Raw genomic sequence first — 23031 nt, forward strand, 5'->3', positions numbered from 1 at the left:
AGCACTTCAACAAGTTAAATAAAAAATTCATATGAGAAGGAAACCAAATTTTATACTTCGTATTAGTCTGTAGCATATCCCCTCTTTAAGAACTTTCATAACTTGAATACACAACATATGAAAAACAACAGAAGGCTGACCAAAATTGAAAACAGCACAATAATACAACTTTAAAGCACCACGCATAATAAAGTAGAAAACAAGTATAAATTTTTGTGATGATAAATCAGAGGTACAAAGGCATCAAGCACTCTCAGAAAATACAAAGAAAGAGATAAAATAGACAAATAAGAGATCAAGATGATATAACGTGTATTTCATGAAACCATAGGGAAACATAAGTTATCAGATACAGATGCTGAATTACAAAGAGATCCATACCCGAGAATTAATGTACAATGGAACTTGTTACCCTAAGTTGTAGTTCCTACAAGCCAATAAACCAATTACCAAGGAGGATTAGAACCTTCTCTCACAGAAGGTGACCTGGCAGAATCAATGGTTCCATCTCTAGCAAGCTTTGACATGCTCCTTCCCGGCTTCGGAGTACCTGGGCCAGGGCTGTTGCCTCGATAACTAGCACGCAGAGATTCATCAACGGAAGCTGATGATTTTGCCATTGCATTCCTCATAAACTTCTGAGCAGCAGGGGAAAGAGTCCTCACACTAGGACTGGCACTTCCACTCCTCATAGGCGAAGGCAGGGGTGGTTTCTCATACATCCTTGACCTTTCCTTTATCTTACGAGCAGCCTCACGTGACAAAGAATGAGCTTTCAAATCCCGTGTAGGCGGCAATGGAATCTTGAAACGCGACCCATCACCACTACCTCCAATATCAAGTGGTGTATCCTCGTTGTCCAACCTCAAAGGTGTCCCTTCAATTTCACCCCAAGTGATAAATGGCGATTCATCCCCACCAGGAGCAGGTGAAGGAGTCTTCACAAAACTATAACCATTCTCAGCCTTTTTCTCAGACTCCACATAAAAAACATTCGGAGACTTCCTCAAATCCTCCAAATCATACTTCTTGGTCTTATCCCTATTCCTATCAGACATCACCGGTGTACCCCCCGCTACCATGTTATAAAGAACCTCAACCTCATTCTCCTTTTTCGGTCCAGAATCCGACATCTTCCCATGAAACCTCGTATTATAGCGATCAACCTCCTTTGTCAAACCCTTCAACCTCTCGGCCCTCTCATCCGCCGTCAATGGAGCTTCACCTCTATCAGCAGGGTGATACATTAGCAAATTCTTAGCACAATACTTCCAACCCTCCAACGTACTCACCGGTTGATCGGAAGTACCATATCCATCCGTAATCCTATCCTTCTTCACATCCTCAATCCCCTTAACCTCATCATCTTCCTCCTTCTCACCTTCCAACAAATACCCATATCTCTCCTTCCTCTTCCTATTAACTTTCTCCATAATTCTATTAAAACTATCATTATCTTCACTAGTATACTTCCTAAAAAACTGATCCAAACTCAAATTAACATTAACAGAATTCCCATCACCAACCACCTCCCCACCACCCAAATTCCCATCAATTACAGTAGGGGTTCGATCAAAATCAAAAGGGGTAACAGAATTCTTAAAAAAAGTTGAACCAGGAGTTCGAATTTTACCTCCATCAGTGGGGTTCAAACCGCGACGACGCTCAAGAATCTTCAACTGGGCATCACGAATTTGAACAGGATCCCTAGTATTGACGGCTTCAAGCCAATCGATACGATCACGAAGCTTCGGAATGTCAGGGAAGAAGTCGCGCTCGATGATCTTCTCGATTGCGGCGACATAGCTGTCTTCATCGAGAACTGTTGCAGATTTTTTAGGGGGGTTTTGTTGTTGGGAGGAAGAAGAAGATGGGGGATCGGCGGAGGAGAGAGAAGGAGATGGTGATGGAGTAGAGAGGTGGCGAGGGGAGTGGCCTGGAGAGAGAAGCATGGCGAATTTGGGGGAAAAAATTAGGGTTAGGGTTTTGGGAAAATTGGGGAATCAGAGAAAATTTGGGGAAGAAGATGGAGGAGCAAGTGATTGAAGGTGGGTAACGGTGGTTTTAGCCCTTTCAGGGGTGTTACGCGGTTAATGTCGGTGAAGATTTATTTATTTTATTTTTTTTTGCTTTTTATTTATTTATTTTACTATTGTTATTAATCCATTGTTTTAATCGCATTGGGAGTTGGGTTTTGATGATCTTAAATAAATCAATTAAAGGCTTGAAGTTCATTACAGGAGTAGTTGAATGGATAATTGAGAAGTTAGAGTAATATGCTTAAGTCCTTAATTTATATGATTCCACGAAAATATGCTTTATTGTATTTAAAGAAGACGTACCATTGATACTATTTAGGGATTACTTTTCCCCATTAATCAATTGAATTATATGTTAGGAGTAGAGCGACTATTGCGTTAATTATATTTGTGGTGATACTTGATCTGGGATGTTTTTAGCCTTTGATTTATTATATTACTAAAATTTAATCGCTTTAATATCATTATTGTTTTGGTTACTTGCTTAGTGATTATTTGAGTTAGTTTAATTAGTCAAACCATGTCTCTTTGGATTCGACCCTTACTTGCCTATCTACATAGTAGTGGTCTTGTTAGATTATTTTTGTTAGGTAGGCGACACGCCTATCAACTGGAATTAAGAATCGACGAGCCAGAATAATGTTAGTCAGTAAGCTATGTCATACATTAATCATATAAAGCTTGATAAGTATCACTTTCCAGTGATCATATATACGGAGTATTAATATATAACATACAAAAACTAACAATGTACAAAAGTGCGTTTGACAAATAGCATCAGGAACATGGTTGGGAACTTTGAATATACTGAGACTCGTGATTTATTTAGTCTTCAGACTCTTCAACTTCTTTACATCAGTCTGAATATGCCCTTTGTTTTTGGTCTTCAAAACTTTACCAAACTACAATATACACAATCTAAGGTTCAAGCATCTCCGGATAAAAACTCTACATGACTACATTGTCAAAAATTAACCTGCCTTACTACTTAACTAGCTAGCCGTGATATATAGAAACTTTGTAAAAATTGGGCTTACGGCTCACCAGCTCAAACATACATGCATCTCCAACTTTCAAACCATTATCCAACACAAAATATTTCCATCCGCTAATGAGTTGTGCATGTTTCTTCCCAAAGTAATATCCAACGGCATGGCTTTTACCAGTTGGCCCTTTCAAGATTATCTTCTCAGATTTATCACTTGGGAAGTAAGTTGAAGCATGGCTGTTGAATGGAACACTCTACACATCATGTAGACTAGACATTAAAATCATGAGATATTATAATGATTTTACAAGAAATGTACACAAAAAGAAAAAAGAACAAAGAAAAAAAAACAGATTAATGATCTTACCAGGGTGTATTTGTTACTAACATGTGTGGGACACATAATGGATTTGAAGTGAGGATATTGTGATTTTAAGCCATCAAGCTTTTTCTTGAGATTTTTCTTCCTCGTTTCAGGAGTGATTTCATCATTCCCTTCACATAATCACATGCAAAGAAGAATTTAAATATACATCAACTGCTGAATTGATTTTGTTGCATTGACATAATTTATCGTATTTGAGGACTTAACAAGGGTTTAATTACTATGGAAACCATTTATTAGTTCCTTGACAGGAACGTGACAGTACCAAGTAGTACATGTGACTATTATTTTCCGACAAAACTTCTACTTTTCCTATGTAGTGCAGATAGTTAAAACACTTGGTATTAGATAAAAGATACTGCTTGTAATAGTATGGTGTATACTGAGTGTGACACAGAGATGAAAAAAATTTGCATACTATATACCTTTACTTTTGAAGCTTAAACCTTGTACATCATCATCATCATCATCATCTGAATCTGATGTATCAAGATTAATAACTGAGTCGATTGTGTTGAGTTTTGGTGAGGATTCATTGAACGTTTCCAAGGAGACATCATTGGCCTCTTCAGTGTGATGGCTGTGATCTTCTCTAACACCATTCTTTAGCTCCCTACTGTCAGCACTTCTCTTTGATACATGAGAGCTTCGAACAGGATAGTCTATCTCCGTACCACTCTTGTCAAGTATAACGACATAAAAATGTGATTGTAGACCCCCATCTAGCCTAAATACTAAGAGATGCCCATATTCTAAGCTATAGAACTCCACAAAATCTTGCCAACCTTTACCTAAGGACATATCAGTGTTTTCTTTCTTCATTTCCACTTTCCATGGTTTTTCAGAATTTGGCACATTAAGGTACACGTCATCAGATAATTGTTCTCCATATTTCTTCACAAACACCACCGGAATCCTCTGTCATACGGGTGAAACAATGACCATGTTCAATTATTGTTAAGATAAAAAACCGTCTCCTAATCATGCAAGGCAAGTGTAGTCTAACAGGCTAACAGCAATACAACATGCATACACACAAGAAGATGAGATGACAGAATCTATGCCAAAAAGTCTATATAGAGTACAGGGGAAAATTACAGATCGTAGTGATTCACTAACATCAGCATAATACGAAGTAACAAAAAAGAACAATGCACTCTAGTACCAACATTTCATCAGTCTCCTACAGTCCTACTCGTAATACGAGCATTTGTTTTTAATTCAATGATTCAATCAGTCCACCTCATTTCTCATACATGGGATTATGGTACTTAAGGACACCCCTGATCCTATCGATACTAAGACCAACTCTCCACCAAGGGCACATTTAGGAAGACACCCGATCCTAGCATTTTAGATCAAATCTTACTAGGAGTACTTCTCATACGTCTACCTAGGTAGACCCACTTCCATTAATTTCAAAATGAGTAAAAAGGAGGCATTGATTTTGACACATTTATTGTGATTGCACATTTTTCTATTTCGCCTAAAAAGGGTTATCCCTTATCCTAGTCAATTTTTAGTAAAAGAAAAGCGGCTCTCGAATCAAGCATATTTCCTTGTCCTACTATTTTTAGGACATGCTCCATGAAGCATGGAAACTTCTAGGACTACATGAAGTTTCAAGTTTCAACATCCCAATCGTTTCAAAGGCTGATTTTTGAGGGTTAGTCGTTTTCGAAACCCGAGCCATTTTCGTGCTACATTAATAAAAGATGATATTTGGAATTACGGATCACTTTAACCCAAAAGAATCATACATGGATCACTCAACTCCCCAAGAAATTTAACAACCTCTATCATCAAAGTAAAACCCCAATTGAATTTGTGGCAAAATGTAGTAACCCACATGAAGTAAATCAATTTCAGTATATCATAATTCAACCAAAAGCCAAGAAAATCACATAATATACACTTAATAGTCAATATAACAGCAATTTTTGCTTTAATCTTGATTACACAGCACTAATGTTATTTACCCAAAACAAAAAATCACTTTATACATTCAAGATCATAATATTAGTAAATTAAAACATAAAAATCGTATAAACAAATACTAACAAAAATTAATAGTAGAATTAAAAAAAAAAATGGATAAAATAAGTACTTACAAGATTGGATTTTTGAGCAAGGGGAGAAACAATGATTTTGAAGAAATAGGGATTTCTTTTCTCTGAATCAAACCCTGTTTTCGTAGCGTTACTTTCTTCAAGCGCTTGCCTTTTCTTAATCATCATTAGACGACTACTTCTCATGATTTTCAACTGAGTACTGTATTATGTTTATTTGTCCGAAAAATTAATGAATTAAGTGGACAAATTACTGTAGTGTGCATTTGAAAGGTCGGCTGAATAATGGATAAATGGCAAAATTCTTTTTTTTTTTTGAGGAAAATAAATGGCAAAATTCTTGGTATACCTTTATCTGTTATTAGTCTTATTACTCCGTTTATATTATACATTTTATACTTATTAATTGTAATGATTTAATAATTAGTTAATTAACAAAGTGAATTTAATTTGTATCAAGGAAAATGATACGCATAGCCTTACGACTTGTAAATTTGACAGTTTTTAAGTTATTGATTCTCGAACTTAGGGCATGTTCTCTTCAGCTTATTTTTAGTTCAGTTCAGCTTCAATTTTCAGTTCACCTCGTAATTTCCTTCTCCCATAAAATATTCAGTTCAATTCAACTCCAATCAGTTTAGTTCAGTTCATTTCAGCTCAATTCAGTAAATCTAAACATGCCCTTATGTTCTTACCATTTTAGAAATGCCACTACTTGTACATATATTATTGCCCATTAAAAAAAAAATATTGTTTACAACTCGTAGTTTTAAACTCAGTCATGACATATATTTATATTCAAATTTAATATTGTTTACTACTTGTAGTTTAAAACTCGGTCAATACTCAGGATGACATATCTTTATATTCTAATTAAATGAGGTTGGCATGAAATAAAACACCCATGAAAAGAGTGTCACGTGACATCAAAACTTCTTTTATTTAGAACATTTGTTTTAATAAAATAGTATATGTTTATAGACAAATATTTTATAGGAAAATTCTCAATGGTAGCTACGTAGTTCTGCACATTCTCAATGGTAACAAAATATTCGGAAAATTATGTGAAATAGCATTACTTTTTATAAGTTTCCCAAATATAACAATATATTTACAATTAACAACTAATTAGCTTAATTAAAAAATTTTGTTAAAAAAAAGCTTAATTAAAAAATAAATTAACCTAATAATTAACAAAAAAAAAAAAAAAAACCAGCCACCCTGCCCCAACCCCTAGCCACCCTGCTCTCCACCTTAGCCACCGCGCGCCGGCATGTACTACACCTGAAATCACGAGTCGACATCGACGACACCTTACCTCGACCCCGACATCGACTGAACCACCAATCTGCTTTCTTTTCATTCATCCCTAATCTGTAACCTTAACCTTAATCACCCCTCTTCTTTCTCTAAATTCGTTGCGACACATTCAATTTCATTTTAAAAATCCTCCAAACATCTTCGTTTATCTTTGAATTATTCCATGGATTATTGCTCAATCGCGATTTTCAAAAACATTCTGTACTCAATTGAAACCCTAGATTTTTAATTTGGGGGTTTAAGGGTTTCGAGTGGTGGTTTAAGGGGAGGAACAGAGTGAAGACGGCAGGGTGGGGCGAATCGTGTTTGCCAACTCTGGGAAGGGGGTTTTGGCGCCGGTCAATGGGGAGGGAGAGTTTTTCGAGGGGAGAGGAGCAAAGTTCATGGTGGTTTAGGGGTCGGGGTCGAGCTAGGTGGGAAGAATAGTGGTGTTCAGGGGTCAGCGCCAACGAGCGGTTTTAAGGGTAGTACGCGCTGGCGCATGGTGGCCGAGGCGGGGAGCAGGGTGGCGCGAGTGCGGGGAGGGTGGCTGATTTTTCTTTTTTTTTTCTTAGTCAGTAATTAGGTTAATTTTTGTTTAATTAAGCTAATTAGTCGTTAATTACAAAAAATTGTCATGTTAGAGAAATTTATTAAAAGTAATGCTATTTGGGAGACTTTGTAAAAAAATTTGTTACCATTGAGAATGTGCAAAACTACATAGCTATCATTGAAAATTTCCCTATTTTTTAAAAAAGCGGGTGTACAATAATTTACAGCATGACGGATAGAAAAAGGAAAGAAATATAAGTTTTGATAGTTTATGATGGGTAACTTTTGATAGTTTGAGGATAATTTGATGATAATAAAAATAACTGAGTAATATGGGTAACTTTTGACAGTTTAAGAGAACTTTTTGAGAATAAAAGTAACTGAGTAATAAGAGTAACCTTTATGAGACTCAGGGTAACTTTTGGTATACAATAACCGGATGTACGGAGTACATTAATTTACTGTACACCCGATGTATGAAAAAACTTTTGCTATGTACATCAATATATATGTATAATATACAAGTATTTGAAATTTGAACTTTTGCTTTGTATATCAGTATATTGTATTTTGTATATGGACAAACTAGCCAAAGTTTTGGCATTGACATACATACACAAGAGAAACTTTTCACTTATTTAAACTTGGAGAGAATAATCTATTAAACTTGCAGAATAGGTTTTTAATATTTTATTTTTACTAAGAGTGAGAAATAAATCAGGTGGCCTGGTTAGAGCTTCCCTCCCGTATCTAGATGATCCTAGAATCGATTCTCATCACTCGTCCTTATAGCTCTAGCTTCAAACACTAAAAAAATGTTTTATTTTTATTTATCATAAAAAAATAATAATAGTATAAATTTGGTCTAGTGAGCTGATTGAGTGACTTGGTAGAACAAATATTTGTTCATGATGTTAACTCGACTCGATAATAAGCTCGTGAGCAACTCGATAATAGGTATATTTTATTAATATAGAAATTACAAACAAAGTTATTATCATGAACAAATTTGACAGTTAATAAGAGTTAATTTATAATATAAAAAAAGTAGATCTTTAATAAGTGAAAAAAAAAATAAAGGCCTATAATTATAGAATGGCCAAAATGTTAACGAGTAGATCGTGAGCTACTCGACTCGACTCGAAACTTTAACGAACACAAGTCGAGCAGGTTTATTGGTCGAAACTTTAACAAGCACGAGTTGAGCACATGAAAAAAGTTTTCGAGTCGAATTGAGCAACTCTTAGCTCGTGATCGACTCGCTTGATTAGCATTCCTACTAGGGAGACTAAAACGATACATCACTTACCAACTGGCTACATAAGAATAATCAAACTTGCAAATGGTCACATAATTTCAAACTAAAATACGGAGTATATTAATTAAATGTACAATATCACTTACATGACCATTAGTGTTACAACATACCTCTCGAGTCTCAACCCCGTGAAATGACCATTAGTGTTACAACTTATCGTTAAATATTATGTGCAACTTTTGTAAAAAACGGATGATCAAGGTTATGCGTAACTTTCTATTTCTTTCCTATTTTGGTAAACAAAAAAACTTAAAAAGACCGATATACCCTTACTTAAAAAATCAAATTTGAATAATTAAGTAGCGGCAAATACAAGTTTATCTGTCAAATAAACGAATTTTTGTTAATTTGGTGGCATTTTTGTAAATATATTGAAAAAACTTGGTTATTTATTCAGTACTTTTAATGAGCTGTTCAATTACTATTTGTAACTTGCTTTTACTGTTTGGTGAGAAAATTACACATATACCCCTCAACTAGTATATAAAAAGACGCATGTACCCTTCAACTGGTACTTGAAAAATGATTATACCCCCCGATAAACAAATTTTGTTTATCTGGGGAATTAATTGGGTACAACTCATTAAGTAGGGTGATCCCATTTTCTCTCTCTTTTTTTAAGTGGGGTGATCTCATTTTCTCTCTCCCTCCTAATAAAATCAAATTTTCTCACCTTTTTTTTTTTTTTATGTGGGGTGATCCCATTTTCTCTTTTCCCTTTCTTTAATTACTTTCCATTACACTAACTGCTAATCTTTGCCACTCAAATTTTGCCTTGATAACCGCAATTCTCTCTAAAGTCACACATAACATATAATGCAGGAAGTACATTATTTTTTCTTACCAATAAAAAAAAAAATAGATTGTGGGTTTTGTTCCCATAAAATAAGCAGAAGGTTGTAAATAAATTCTTGAACATATAAATATATAATAGTATAATTCTGGTCCAGCGAGCTGATTGAGTGACTTGGTAGTACAAATATTTTCTCCATTATATTAGACAAAATCAATTTTTAATTTATAAAAAAAAAAAAAAAAAAACATAATACTCCTAGCTAGCTCATTTGTTGCATGCAATATATTGGAAAATTAAATTTCTTAAGAGGATGTGATGTAATCCTACTTCACTGTTCAAATGTCTTGTGCAGAATTTAGTGTTACTCAACTAGGCAACTTTCATGGAATCACCAATTAACCAATAGCTTGAGATAAAAATAAAGAATGGATAATGGCAACATTGCAAGTAAATCTAATCTAGCTACACGGTACGGACCTTCTGCTCGAAGACTACTACATACATCTATCCACAGGATTGTACAAAGTATCTATTTATGCACATTAAAAATTGAAAATAAAATTTCTCCGTAGTTATTTAGAATGAATTGGCCGGATTCGATCTTCTATCCCCGTTAAATGTTACGTGCAACTTTAAGGTGTTATTTGTGAGATATAAAATATTCCAAAGTTGGACATAGTATTTAACGGAGGTAGTACTAACTTTTATTGACAGAAGATGGACTAGAATTATAGTCATCGTCTAGGGAGACTCAAACGATACATCACTTACCAATTAGCTTCATATGTAAGAATAATCAAACTTGTAAATGGTCAAATAATTTCAAATTATAATAAAAAATCTACTAAGAAATCAAATTAAAGAAGAGAAATACGAAGTAGTTAATTAATCCATAATACAATATATAACAAGTCAATACAAGTAATGACCGAGCAATATTCAAAGGAAAATACTTTAGTGGTTCGGATGACGAAAGATGGTAGCCATATAGGTATTGCTCTTAAGATCGACGAGCTCGAAAACACAAATATCTCCTACGTGTAGCTTATTGTCCCTTACAAAAGTCCGCCATTCAGATCCACCAATACTCGCCGATGTACTTAACTTGTAATAATATGACCTTAAATTATAGCTCTTTTCATCATCGGGTCCTTTTAAAATCAAATCCCGTCTATGTTTATCTTTAAAAAACACTTTGGCATAGGCAAATGGAACGCCCTACACAAATAAGGATATATGTATGATGAATCATCAAGTAATCTTATTAATTCACACTAATTATTATAATTCGGAAAAAAAAAAACCTGCTACTGGCTTCTCTTACCAGTATTGGACTTTTACTTGTGATAAGTTTCATTTTCTGATATTCTATGACAACTTTGAAATGAGGATTTTCTGATTTGAAAGCTTCAAGACTTTCTATAACACTTTTGTTTTCATCATCCACAACAACACCGTTCGCATCTACATTAAAAAAAAAAAAAAGTTTATATTAATTAGACACGTAAGATACGAAAAGGTTAAGGGTGGCCTCACCTTATGTCACATGCAAGACTTGCAAGTAATAAAAAACGGAGGAATTAAAACACATTACCTATTGAAATGACACCGTGATCATCACTGTCATCTTGATCCACCCCCTCTTCTTGTGGTGAAATTTTTATCAATTCTTGATTCTTAGTATGATTATCGAACTCTTGATCATACTCTATTTCGAAACAAGTCGTGTCGAAAATAGTGACATGGTATTCATACTTGACCTCATCATATCTAAATAGGAGGAAGTAACCATATTTAAGTGAATATTTCTTCACAAAACATTCCCAACCTTTGCTTAGCCACACTTTGCCACCTTCTTTAAACAATTCTACTCTCCAAATTTTACCATTATTTACGCTTAGTGTAACGTAATCATTTGCTAATTGCTCTTCATAATACGTCTTCACGTATTTTTCGGGTATTTTCTGCTTCCCATTAAATGAAGTAGCAAGAAATATGTCATTTATAAGATAATTAATCATCACAAACTAGCAACAATATAATTTTGTATGAAACCTAAATTTTTACATTAAATAAAAATAAAAATAAAAATAAAAATTATAATGAACTTACAAGGTTGTGAGTTTGAGTTGAAGGAGCTACAAAAATTTTGTAAAAACAAGGTCCAATTGCATGCAAATTGTCAGGGATTATTTCTGGAAATGTTGTTGATGCAATCTTCTTACCCTTGTTTTTGTTGCCTTTTTTAAGGACCTCCATTTGGTAGATTATGAAGTAGTGTACACTAGTTATAGCCAAGGCAATTATAAGATATGAACTTAAGAAAGAGAGTTGTTTGTGGATTATGAAGTAGTGTACAACCAAGGCAATTACTACGTCTGTTTTTTCAGTTGACACCGTTTGACTTTTACACTATTCACACATTATATTTTGATTCACTTTTGTAAATTATAGATACGATAAAATATGATCATGTGAGATCTTGTTTGAATCATATTGATATATATTTTAATAATATCTATTTTTTATAATTTTACAATATTGATAATTAAATATACTAAATATTAAAAATATGTATTTGCAAGCGTGATAATAGAATGCTTTCAATTAAAAAAACGGAGGTAGTATAAGATTAGAAAGCATGCCATCATTCATCATAAATGCTAAACTTTGTACAATTTATGTCAGTCCGTCATGTCCCTAACCCTTCGTACCACATAGCCACAGCAAATACAATTTTACCGAATTTGATATCCTCATGTTTTAAAATATTCCCTCCGTGTTTAAATAATTGAAACGTTTTGACTTCTGCACTATTTATGTAATTCAATTTGACTAATGTTTGTGATTTTTAAACATAAAAATAAATATAGTTTATGGGTACTTGTTGGAATTTTCTCAATCAATAAATTGTTTATAATATATAATTATTATAATTTTTACTAATTGATAATTAAAGATATTTTCAGTCAAAATTTTACATTGGCATACGTATTCAAGAAAAATGTGTCACTTATTTGAATACGAATGGAGTAAAATAGAAAATATTGCAAGTATACAGATAAATGGGACACGTGTTACAAGTATATCGGGAATTGAGGGAAAATGGAAGAAGCCCCACTTTATTACCTCGACTATTTGAGTTTTTTTTATCAAGTGGCAAAATCGCAAATAAGTCAACAAAAATTAAACTGTACAACCATCATGACATTTTAGTAATGGTTAAGGTCTAGCGTATAGCTCCTATATGCAAACATTGCATATACGATGACAATGTAGCGATAAAGTTGAAGTTGTAGTGGGAGTATAAAGTACCATTTAATAGATAAATAGTGTCATTAAATATTGTAATGGTATAAATATTATGCTAATAGTACAAATAAGTATGTAAATGGTACATCAAAATATTATACTACTGTGAGATATAATAGTACTACTAAAACATAAATTGTACAATATACATGTATAATAGTATAAAATTGTACAACTGACACCATAAAAAGTATCATTCTGAATGCGTTTTTCCACTTTTACCCTCCTATATGCAACAAATGCATATAGAGACTATGCGACAAGATGCATATTAAGTATAGTGCCTATATTTATTAAAAAGTTGTTGATTTATTTATAATTTTAAAACTTGTATTTTAATTTCTAGGGGTTATTTTGCAATTGATCATTTTATATTTTTATACACTTAACACCTACTAAGTTTAAGTGATGGCTTGATGGAAATACGTGAGAATGAATCAAACTATAGAGGGTTTTGAGTAAAAAATTGTGTAAAACTGATAAAGATATGAGTATGGTTAAACTCGTATGCATAATAAGACTATGTTTAGTTCGCCTAATCTAATTATTTAATTTTGTTATATATATATTAATTTAAGAAATATATAACAAAAGAGGTGTCACTAGATTCATTTAATGTATAGTTTTCAGATAACTATGAAAGTTACTTAGTAATAATCTATACTTTATATATTAAAAAGCGTTCCTAAAAACGTTTATACACTACGTGTGTCATGCCACCCACTCAATAATCAATGGCATTGTGCCACGTCACGATTTAATATTTCAAGGCAATGTTAACTGAAAATGCATAGAAAGAGGTTTGAACCCCTAACCTCATGGAACGTATACCACACGCCTTGTCATCTTAACTAGCAATAATTTATGCTTTATTGAATCCATATAAATGTATATAAATGTAGAATAAAAAAAAACCAAACTAAAAACAAATGAAACTCATAATAATCTTTCAATTCCTTTTAATATTTTAACATTATGTTCTAAATTATTAATACTAAAAAATTAAAACACTTAAAAAAAAAAAAAAAAACTGTCAACATCCCAAGGCAACGCCTGGGTCAACACACTAGTTTATAAATAAAAAGACCTGCTCCGTATCAATCAATAACTTAATAGAAAAATAGACACTAAGAGTGATACGTGTCACATTCTGGTGCTGTTTTTTCCCTCCAAAACTGCCCTTCCCTTTTTAACCTTTTTCTTTTGTTAATATTTGATTCTACAATAATATAATTCCAAATCTTTTATATTTTTTTTTATGACAAATATATAGTTCTTTTTATTTGGTGTTCATAATTATTCTATATACATTTACCTAAATAATTATTTTAACTTTTAAAAAAAATTATTATTTCAACTCCTTTTTAACTATCTTTTAAATGGAGTATTATTAGATTTTGCCAAAAAAAGTTATAATAAATTGATTCATATAATAGATGTTAAAGAAATTAGTTTAAAAAATCACTTAATTTTTTTTTAAAAATACCTCTAGCTAATATTTTATTTCAATTTTAATTCAATATAACTATATATTCAAGTTAATTACAATTTTTTTATGAAATTTTACTACTATACGTACATACTATCACAAATTGATTTATAGAGTATAGTATAGCTATAAAATAAATGTTGTGTTTAACAAATGATTTTTTTAGATATAAAGGTGATATATTATTTGTAATTTTGTGTATGTTTGCACTTTTGCTAATAATTTTAGTGAAGATTTTAGTTTGTTGTTCGATTGATTTTTTTTTTGTTTATTAAAAATGCATTTATAAATAAGTATTCACTAATATGGCCACTTGATCTGATCAAACCTCGCCTGAAAAATTCTCGAGTTCGGGCAGACTAAAAAAATCCATTTTTGAGATAATTTATTGCTTTGCCTATTAATATAGATTATGACATTATAATGTCTATGTATTTGATTTGTATGTTTTATCAAATTTTATTTGTTGGATATAATAAATTTTCTTAAAAAAATCAGACTTACCGTGTATGGCACGAGCCTTAAGCTAGTTTGATCTGATCTAGTCTCATTTAATCTAATAACAAAAATTTACTTAAAATTTTATTGGTGATAAATTACTCCATTAAATTGATCATCCACTTTTCTCACCTAAGATCTTCAAGTCAATAGTGGATCAGAGTCGTCATCTTTGTTGTCAAATATTAGTTTCTTGCATGTACTCTTTTGCTTGTCTAACAAGCGAATAGATTGAATGGGTGCAGTCTAATTAATTACTACAATAAAGGTTAGATAAGATTCTGTAAAGTTTAAAGTAAGTGCCAACAATAATACCTCCAACATGAAACTTCACCAAATTAAACCAATCACGAGAATAGTGGCACAATTGCAAGTCTAGTTACATAAACAAGTTAGACAATTAGGATTTATAAGAGACTGTTAGTTAGTCAATACAATAATGTGACTAATTGGCTGTTGGTGTAGTGGTGATTGGGACTATAATGGGTAGGGAGGAACCATGTTCGATCCCCTGCAACAACAATTGGGAGGGGACTAGAACCTAACCACTCAAAACTGATCTCCGGATTAGCCCAAAGGGTGAAGCGGGTGAAACACCAAAAAAAAAAAAAATGTGGGCCACTTGGCCTTAATAAGCTCATTGGAATATTTACAATGGTAATCATATTGTTATAACTTAACTTCCTCTGTTTTTTTAGTTGACACCTTTCTATTATCACGCTTGTCAACACATGTTTTTAACTCTTAATAACTTCAATTATCAACATTGTAAAATTATAAAAAGTGGATTTTAATAAAATATACATATAGACGATTCAAACAAGATCCCACATGATTATATTTTATCGTATCTATAGATCACAAAAGCAAGTCAAAGTATAGTGTGTGAATAGTGTAAAAGTCAAATGGTGTCCACTAAAAAAACCGGAGGAAGTATGTATTAATCGCATTTATTTTAAAAGTAAGAAAAAGGAAAAACATTAGGAAACCTTCCTCACGAGGGGAATTTCTAATGCATCTGAGGAAAGAATGGGAATTAAACTAGAGTTATTACAAGGTATAATATCCATATTATCACTAACTAAATGACCTACATTTGCTATCCAATGTGCTGCTCTATTTGCCTCTCGATAGATATGGTGAATGCTCCTGCTGTAAAACTGAGAAAGAAGAGCTCTAATATCGAAGATAATGTGCTCAATCTCCCACAAAATAATGGACCAGATACCTTGAACTGCGTTGATAACTATATGTATTAATGACGTTAGTTTGTGTTGACTTTGTCATAAATTTGAAAACTAATACAATAGTAGAAAGTAAAAAATTATTAAGCTCGAACTTGGTTCATTGACAAATGAACCAAGCTAAGCCAAGTCCAATTAGTTTTGAATTGTACAACACCCCTTAGTACTCCACTACTCCTTGGTCTGATTAGCTAAGCTGCAAGTCCGATTAGTTCAATTACCTTGATGCAATCTGTGCTTTAGCCCTTAGCTTGATGTTTCAATTCTGATTTCATTATATTATTTTTGTTGTAACAATTAAAATCCCTAGAAATATGGTAGGAAAGGTCCATGATCTAGCCACTAAGGCTAGAAAATGGGCTTATCTTTGGTTTTTTCTTTTATATGCCAAAAAAAAAAAAAAAAAGGTCTAGTGTGTGTTTAGAGAGCCACAAGAACGAGGTGAGGTGAGAATCGATCACATGATCAATTGAAATCGGGAGCGAAACTCTAACCATTTGAGCTATCCCTCACTCTTAAAAAATAAAATGATGAGTAATTGCACATACATCAAAATGGAGTAATTTGTTTATTTGGTTTACATTGTGCACATTTTAAAAATCTTACTACAATAATTATAGAATCACAAAACCTCTATCTTGTAGTCGGATATGTATATATATACAACGGCCAATATATATTAGAATTTGTAACAAAATTAAGCTAGCTACTATATATGGAAACCTTATAAGAATGGGAGCAAGGATTAATGAGCTCAAACATACATATATCTCCAATCATTAAATCATTATCCGATGCAAACCTTCTCCATCCACTAATTAGTTCAACAGAAGCTTTCCCAGTATAAAATCTTACATGATGGCTCTTCCCATTTGGTCCTTTCAAGATTATCTCCTTTGATTTTCTTGGAAAGTAAGTTGATGCATGCTCTAATGGAACACGCTACACATAACATGCACAAAATAAATAAATAAATTACATTCATGACATATACATTCCTCAATTTTTTAATTGAAACATTATTTATATTTGTCAAATCATAAATTCAAGTTATTACATTTAATTCTAATAGTATTTTGAAAACATTCATTAAAGCAAAATTTAATAGAATTATAAATCACAACAGAGAATATACGTTGATTATATGAAAAATGTTAACCTATCTACTAGCTATATAATGAAAATGGAATGAAAAAAAAAAATAACTACTACCTCATTTTCATATTTTTTACAACTTTATAATATTTTATATTTCTCAAATAATCCCTTAAAGTTGCAAAAAATATGAAACGGTGGTAGTAAATAAACTTACCAATTTTTTTTGGTCACGGACATTTGAGGGATATATGATTTGTTTGAGTGAGGATGCTGTGAGGTAATGCCATCAAGCTTTCTCATAAGTTTCTTTTTCAAATCTGGAGAGATATAATCATACCCTTCACAACACAAGAATTCATTAATAATCAACTATAATAAGTAATAATGTAGACTATGTAGTGAGACATCTCAATTAGATTAAATTAAGGATCTTCTTAACATCATGTCACTAAAATAAGTTTAGATAATAGAATAAATTCAGTCAAAATAAGTTGAATCGAACAAAGAGTTACCAAGACATAAACACGTCACAATTACAATAGCTTTCATACCTTTGCTTTTGAAGCTTGAGCTTGCTTCATCATCAGTACTCGAATGAGTAGAATCTAACGTATCATCATGACTAACAATACTTGCAACATCATTGACATTTGGTTTGATTTCATCTATGATTTCGACTGAGACATCATTTTCCTCAATCTTTTCTTCTGTTTCATAATTCCTTTCAAGATGCTCGGAGTTGTAATTCGTATCGAAAGAGCTTGATGAGTTTCGAACAGGATAGTCTATCTCCGTAGCACTCTTGTCAAATATAAAAACGTGGAATTGTGGTTCTACTAAGCCTCCATCAAATCTAAATAGTAAGAAATGTCCATATTCTATGCTATAGAATTCCATGAAATTTTGCCAACCTTTCTCTAAGAATATATTATTATTGTTCAATGTCTCTAATGTCACTTTCCAAGGATGTTCAGAATTTTGAACATTGAGGTATATGTCATTGGATAATTGAGAAAAATATCCGAGATATATCATCTTTAATTTAAATTACACATGGTAACTAGTCAACTACATTAAAATTGCAAATCATATGCAAAGAAATCGTATTTCATATCAAGTGTTGATCAATTAATAATGATAAACTATTGACCTATTGTAAAGGATATCGTGCAGATTAAAACTACATTAGGGACGCTTCTTATTCTAATTCTAATAACAGTATGATACCGGGAACCAATAATTACGCAAAATTTTCGGATATTGTACTCTTGATTATTGTATGACATTCATTAATTTTAATATAATCACTTTCTAGTAACCTTCATATATTTCACGTACATAAACATCAAGACAATTAAAATAATACAGAAATAATTTATTTATTTATGTTAATGTACTCAGTAAAATATCATTGTTTTTTCTATCAATTAATTTAATTTAGGTTTAAAGGTCTAATCTTTGATATGTTCATAATTAAATCAACAGCATTATTTGATTTGATTCTGTTAACATATGTTACAGTACATATCACTAATCACTTGGAATAACCTCAAAAAGTAGTTAAAACTTAAAAATACTTACAAGCTTAGATTTTTGAGCGAGTGGAGAAAGAATAATCTTAAAGAAATAGGGGTTCCTTTTCTCTGAATCATTGCTATCTTTCTTAATCTTCGTCATTAGCCCAATCTTTCTTGTGTTTTCTTTGTTTAATCGCGGTCTTTTAAGCCGGTTATTAATTATTATAGGCAATTGAACGTATATATAGATTTCGTTTTTTTTTTTTTTTAAATATATTTTAATAATTGGCTACGATTTTCCAAATATAAGGTCTAACTAAAATACACGGGGTATTCCCTCAAAAAAAAAAAAAAAAAAAAAAAAAAACAAAAAAAAGGGGTACAGTAAACAAAATCTTTCCTAGTTTAGTCGGAGTATGTGTTCGGCAGTCTTTTGTACAAGTATTTTTATTAACGGATTTTTGGGACCAATTATTTATGGCATGTTTGGTTATGGTTCTTTTAACAACTGGGATACTGGGATTAATTAAAAGTGTTTGGCAAGTTAGTGGTGATCAGTGTTTAATCAACGATTATTAAGCGTTCACGTTTTGATCTGGAAAGTAATAGTGGCCGCTAAATTTTAAAATACTACTCTCTCTATTCCATAATTTTATAAAGTTGTGCTCGTTTATCTTGTTATGTCACGGTAGTTAAGGAATTGGGAGTTTCTTTAATCGTCAATGATTAGTAGTATAAAAGTGCATGTGGGTGTACTTTATTGCATTATAACAGAAGGTAAACATGTATATCTTCTTTTGCTATAAGTTCTTCCATCCTATTTTAATCATATTCATCAATCTAACGTTGACCATAAATACAACCAGAAATACAAATGTATGGACTATAATTTTTTGAAACACCAAATAAGGAATAGACACAACTTTATGGATTAGCAGGACTAGTTAACAAGTACTTCTTCCGTTTTTAAATACTTGTTCCATTTTTTTTTCTGACCGTTTTTAAATACTTGTTGTATTTTCTTATTTGAAAAACTTTTACAATATTTAATTAATTTCTCTCACCTAGTGGACCCACCACTAATCATATTTTATTAATTTCATGTTCTCTCTCCTCTAATTCTCTCTACTACTTTTGGTTTTTTTACAATTTTTTATTCTTTCACATATCCTACTACCTCCATATTTTTATTACTTTATCCAATTTTTCCTAAAACTCCGCACATTTTAAAAAACGGAGGGAGTAGTAGAGTACATACCAATGCTTCCTCTTTTTGCTAGTTTTGCTTATATAATACTTCGTATAATACAGCACTACGTATAAGCTTTGTACGGATCGGAGTACTTTTTATCATTCTCCTCCAAATAGCAGTCCAACGTGAAGGTTTATCGTAAAAATAAAAGCAATAAAAACGTAATCTAGCTGCTCCGCTTATTTATTGAATTTTTTTAACTCTTATCTTTTAATGTGAAACGCATAATACTCACACAATAATACTTAGCAACATTTAGGATTTGGGATGGGGCAGGCGTATAATGATATAAGGATTCAAATTCCAATTGCTACACATCTATATAGAGACTATGTAACGCATCACTTACGAGTTACGAATGATTGTAACCTTGTACATGGTGGTCCTAGGGTCGACCAGCTCAAATACGCAAGCATCTCCTACGTGCAACTCATTGTCCCGTACAAAATTCCCCCATCCAGCAGAGCCGACTTGTGCGAGATTATTTTTGGCATACACATTTAACCTCAAATTGTACCACTTCTCGTCTACTGATCCCTTCAAGATTAGCTTCAACTTCTTGCTCACAATCGTCAAATGCTCTCTAACGTGGTTGATTGGAAATGACTACAACATGCATGTATTTGTGTAAAATAATTAAATTTTAGATTTCTCATGATTTCAATTAATCTTATTTATGCTTATCAACTAGGAAAATAATTATGAGCATTTTAAATGATGAAAGACAAATAATGAACTTTTTCACTAGTATGACAAAGAGATGAAAGAGTACGTGTGTGCCCCCTAAGGGCTTGTTCTGTTCAGCTTAATTTTCGTTAAGTTTAGTTCAGTTCCTAATTTTCTTCTCTCATAAACAATTCACTTCATTTTAGTTCACTTCAATTCAATCCCAATCAGTTCAGTTGTTTCAGTAAATCGGAACATGCCCTAATTCGATCTCTTAGTTCACTATATCTAGCCAAACTACATACTCTTTAAAAATGATGCTACGCTTACCAGTCGATATTGGTTAGAGACATTATTATGATGCATGATAACTTTGAAATGAGGCATTTGAGGTTCGAAGGCTTCAATGCTATGCATAACACTTGTCGTCTCTGTCTCTGTCTTTGTCTCGTCAATAGTATTAATATCCTTGGCCTCTTCATAGATAAATCAAATGAATTCATAAGACAACATTATTTATGAAAATGAATTAAAATCCGTTTATTATGTTACGAGTATATAATAATGTATAAACATAATTCGGTGTTAAAAATCTAGTTAGAAATATCGTACCAAGTGAAATGTCATCATCATTATCACAAGACGAAATTTCTTGGACTTGTTGAGCTAGGTCAATAATACGATTTTGGAACACTTGATCATAGTCGATTTCACAACCAGACATATTAAAAATGGTGACAAAAAATTCAAAATTGGCTTCATCATATCTAAATAGGAGGAAATCACCAAATTTAAGAGAACAACTCTTCACAAACACTTCCCAACCTTTCTTAAACCATACTTTGTCACATTGTTTTAATAGCTCTACTCTCCAAATTCTACCATCGGCTACTCTGAGGTTCACATAATCTTTTGCTAATTGCACCTCTTTATATTTGTTCACATATTTTTCGGGTATTCGCTGCCATCCAATAAAATAAAAATGAATTATAAATATTGATCAATTAATAGTAGTATACAAATATATAATACATTAATTATATAAGATGAGTTAGAAATTGTCAAATGACATATAATACACTAGCGAAATTTGTAGACACATAAGTCACATATCAACAAGTACGTGAAGACATTCTTTCGACTAGTTAAAGAATTGTAGAAACAACTCGATAAAAAATTTAGCGTGACACATTAATAATTTAAATTAAAAAGGGTAGAATTTAGTAAAATTTAAATTAGCACGAGTAGAATCTAGTATGAGTACATAAAATGAAAATAGAAACTTACTAGAGTGTGAGATTGAATTGAAGGGGAGACCATAATTTTGTAGAAATGTGTTCCCATAGTCAACAAATTGATAGGAGTTGTTTATGGAAATATTGTTGATCCATTATTCTGACCTCTATTATTCTTAAGTCTTAACAGAGAAATTACTATTGTCAGAAAAGTCAAGGTAGCAAATAAATATACAACAGTACTCCATAGTCCAAACTATTGTTGGTAAAATACCTGTCGATTCCAATGACAAACAAAAAAGATGAAAGGGAAAAATACTTGATCTCAAACTCACAGTTGCGCCATGGAACATAATCCACTGCCTTAGAAGCGAAATACGCCACCACCGGTACAGGTTTCCTGATGACGCACGCCCCCCAAGTTTAACGCAACTCTCCTTTGTATTCGTGTACCCGAACCCGAAGCGTGGAATTACTCAAGAACTGTTCAGATCTCAAAGGGTAGGTTTGTGTTTATGTGTTTAGGGTTCCAGAGATAACAAAACTGTGTATATCTCAATTTGAGGGTTTAGGAGGGTATATATATGTACAAAAGAAAGGATATAAATAAAGCAAACATGGCCTCCACGATAAGCCCACAAGCGGCCGAGCTCTCGCTCTCATATGAGCAAGCTATCGCTCGGCCCTGCCGCAAGCAATAAACGTAGTGAGCTAGCATTGCATGCGAGCTATAGCTCGCACCTACAGCAAGCAACAAGCGCAGCACGCGAGCTATAGCTCGCACCTGCCATAAGCAGAGCGACCATACGAGCTACCATCCAAGCTATAGCTCAGACTTGCAGTAGCTCATATGCCATGTGAGCTATAGCTCTAACGCTAGCTCGACCTTGCTTAGTCTACTTTCCATGCCATCTATAGCTCTCTCGCTAGCTCCATGCACACAATGTTGCTAACGGGTAACAACACTCACTTAGCAACACTCCGATTTTGCATTACAAGTATTAAAACTCCAACAACTATATCACAGTTATAAAGTTGGAAATTGAATTAAATTGTAGGGTATTTGAAGAAAAACTAAATACAGTAAAGTTGATAATTGATTGGTGCGAGTAAATGCTAATTGAGCAGATAGTAATTGTCTATTACTCGCACTGTTGCCGGTTGCACTGCCCCAAGAAACTTGCTTAAGTCACATACTCGTAATGTAGGATCTAGTACTCGTACTAGAATTTTTTTTTTCGGTTTTTTGGTATTTTTCGTACTAGAAATTATTT

At 32.5% G+C, this 23031-nt stretch overlaps 5 protein-coding genes across 5 annotated transcripts; all 5 read right to left on the minus strand.

Moving 5' to 3' along the window:
* Positions 1-261: 261 nt before the first annotated feature.
* Positions 262-2074, minus strand: LOC145587425 (uncharacterized). The gene has a single exon (XM_081644162.1). It carries the CDS (start codon positions 1950-1952, stop codon positions 447-449), a length of 1506 nt encoding a protein of 501 aa, XP_081500288.1. The 5' UTR covers positions 1953-2074; the 3' UTR covers positions 262-446.
* Positions 2075-2860: 786 nt separating this feature from the next.
* Positions 2861-5667, minus strand: LOC145588518 (putative B3 domain-containing protein Os04g0346900). Its single transcript, XM_081645165.1, has 5 exons — positions 5524-5667; positions 3838-4330; positions 3395-3522; positions 3084-3281; positions 2861-2941 (listed from the first exon to the last, which is right to left on the minus strand). Exons 1-5 carry the CDS (start codon positions 5665-5667, stop codon positions 2861-2863), a joined length of 1044 nt encoding a protein of 347 aa, XP_081501291.1.
* Positions 5668-10400: 4733 nt separating this feature from the next.
* LOC145588519 (putative B3 domain-containing protein Os03g0621600) lies at positions 10401-11705 on the minus strand. The gene is made up of 4 exons (XM_081645166.1): positions 11559-11705; positions 11041-11473; positions 10771-10910; positions 10401-10664 (listed from the first exon to the last, which is right to left on the minus strand). The coding sequence occupies exons 1-4, from the start codon at positions 11703-11705 to the stop codon at positions 10401-10403; spliced, it is 984 nt and encodes a 327-aa protein (XP_081501292.1).
* Positions 11706-15844: 4139 nt separating this feature from the next.
* LOC145588520 (putative B3 domain-containing protein Os03g0621600) lies at positions 15845-18122 on the minus strand. Its single transcript, XM_081645167.1, has 4 exons — positions 17639-18122; positions 17319-17425; positions 16713-16931; positions 15845-15979 (listed from the first exon to the last, which is right to left on the minus strand). The coding sequence occupies exons 1-4, from the start codon at positions 18120-18122 to the stop codon at positions 15845-15847; spliced, it is 945 nt and encodes a 314-aa protein (XP_081501293.1).
* A 2079-nt stretch (positions 18123-20201) lies between these two features.
* LOC145588521 (B3 domain-containing transcription factor VRN1-like) lies at positions 20202-22614 on the minus strand. Its single transcript, XM_081645168.1, has 6 exons — positions 22594-22614; positions 22375-22541; positions 22001-22031; positions 21135-21483; positions 20853-20998; positions 20202-20462 (listed from the first exon to the last, which is right to left on the minus strand). The coding sequence occupies exons 1-6, from the start codon at positions 22612-22614 to the stop codon at positions 20202-20204; spliced, it is 975 nt and encodes a 324-aa protein (XP_081501294.1).
* Between the last annotated feature and the right edge of the window lie 417 nt (positions 22615-23031).

The sequence above is a fragment of the Chenopodium album genome, chromosome 17, assembly GCF_948465745.1.
Source record: "Chenopodium album chromosome 17, dcCheAlbu1.1, whole genome shotgun sequence".
Taxonomy (NCBI): domain Eukaryota; kingdom Viridiplantae; phylum Streptophyta; class Magnoliopsida; order Caryophyllales; family Amaranthaceae; genus Chenopodium; species Chenopodium album.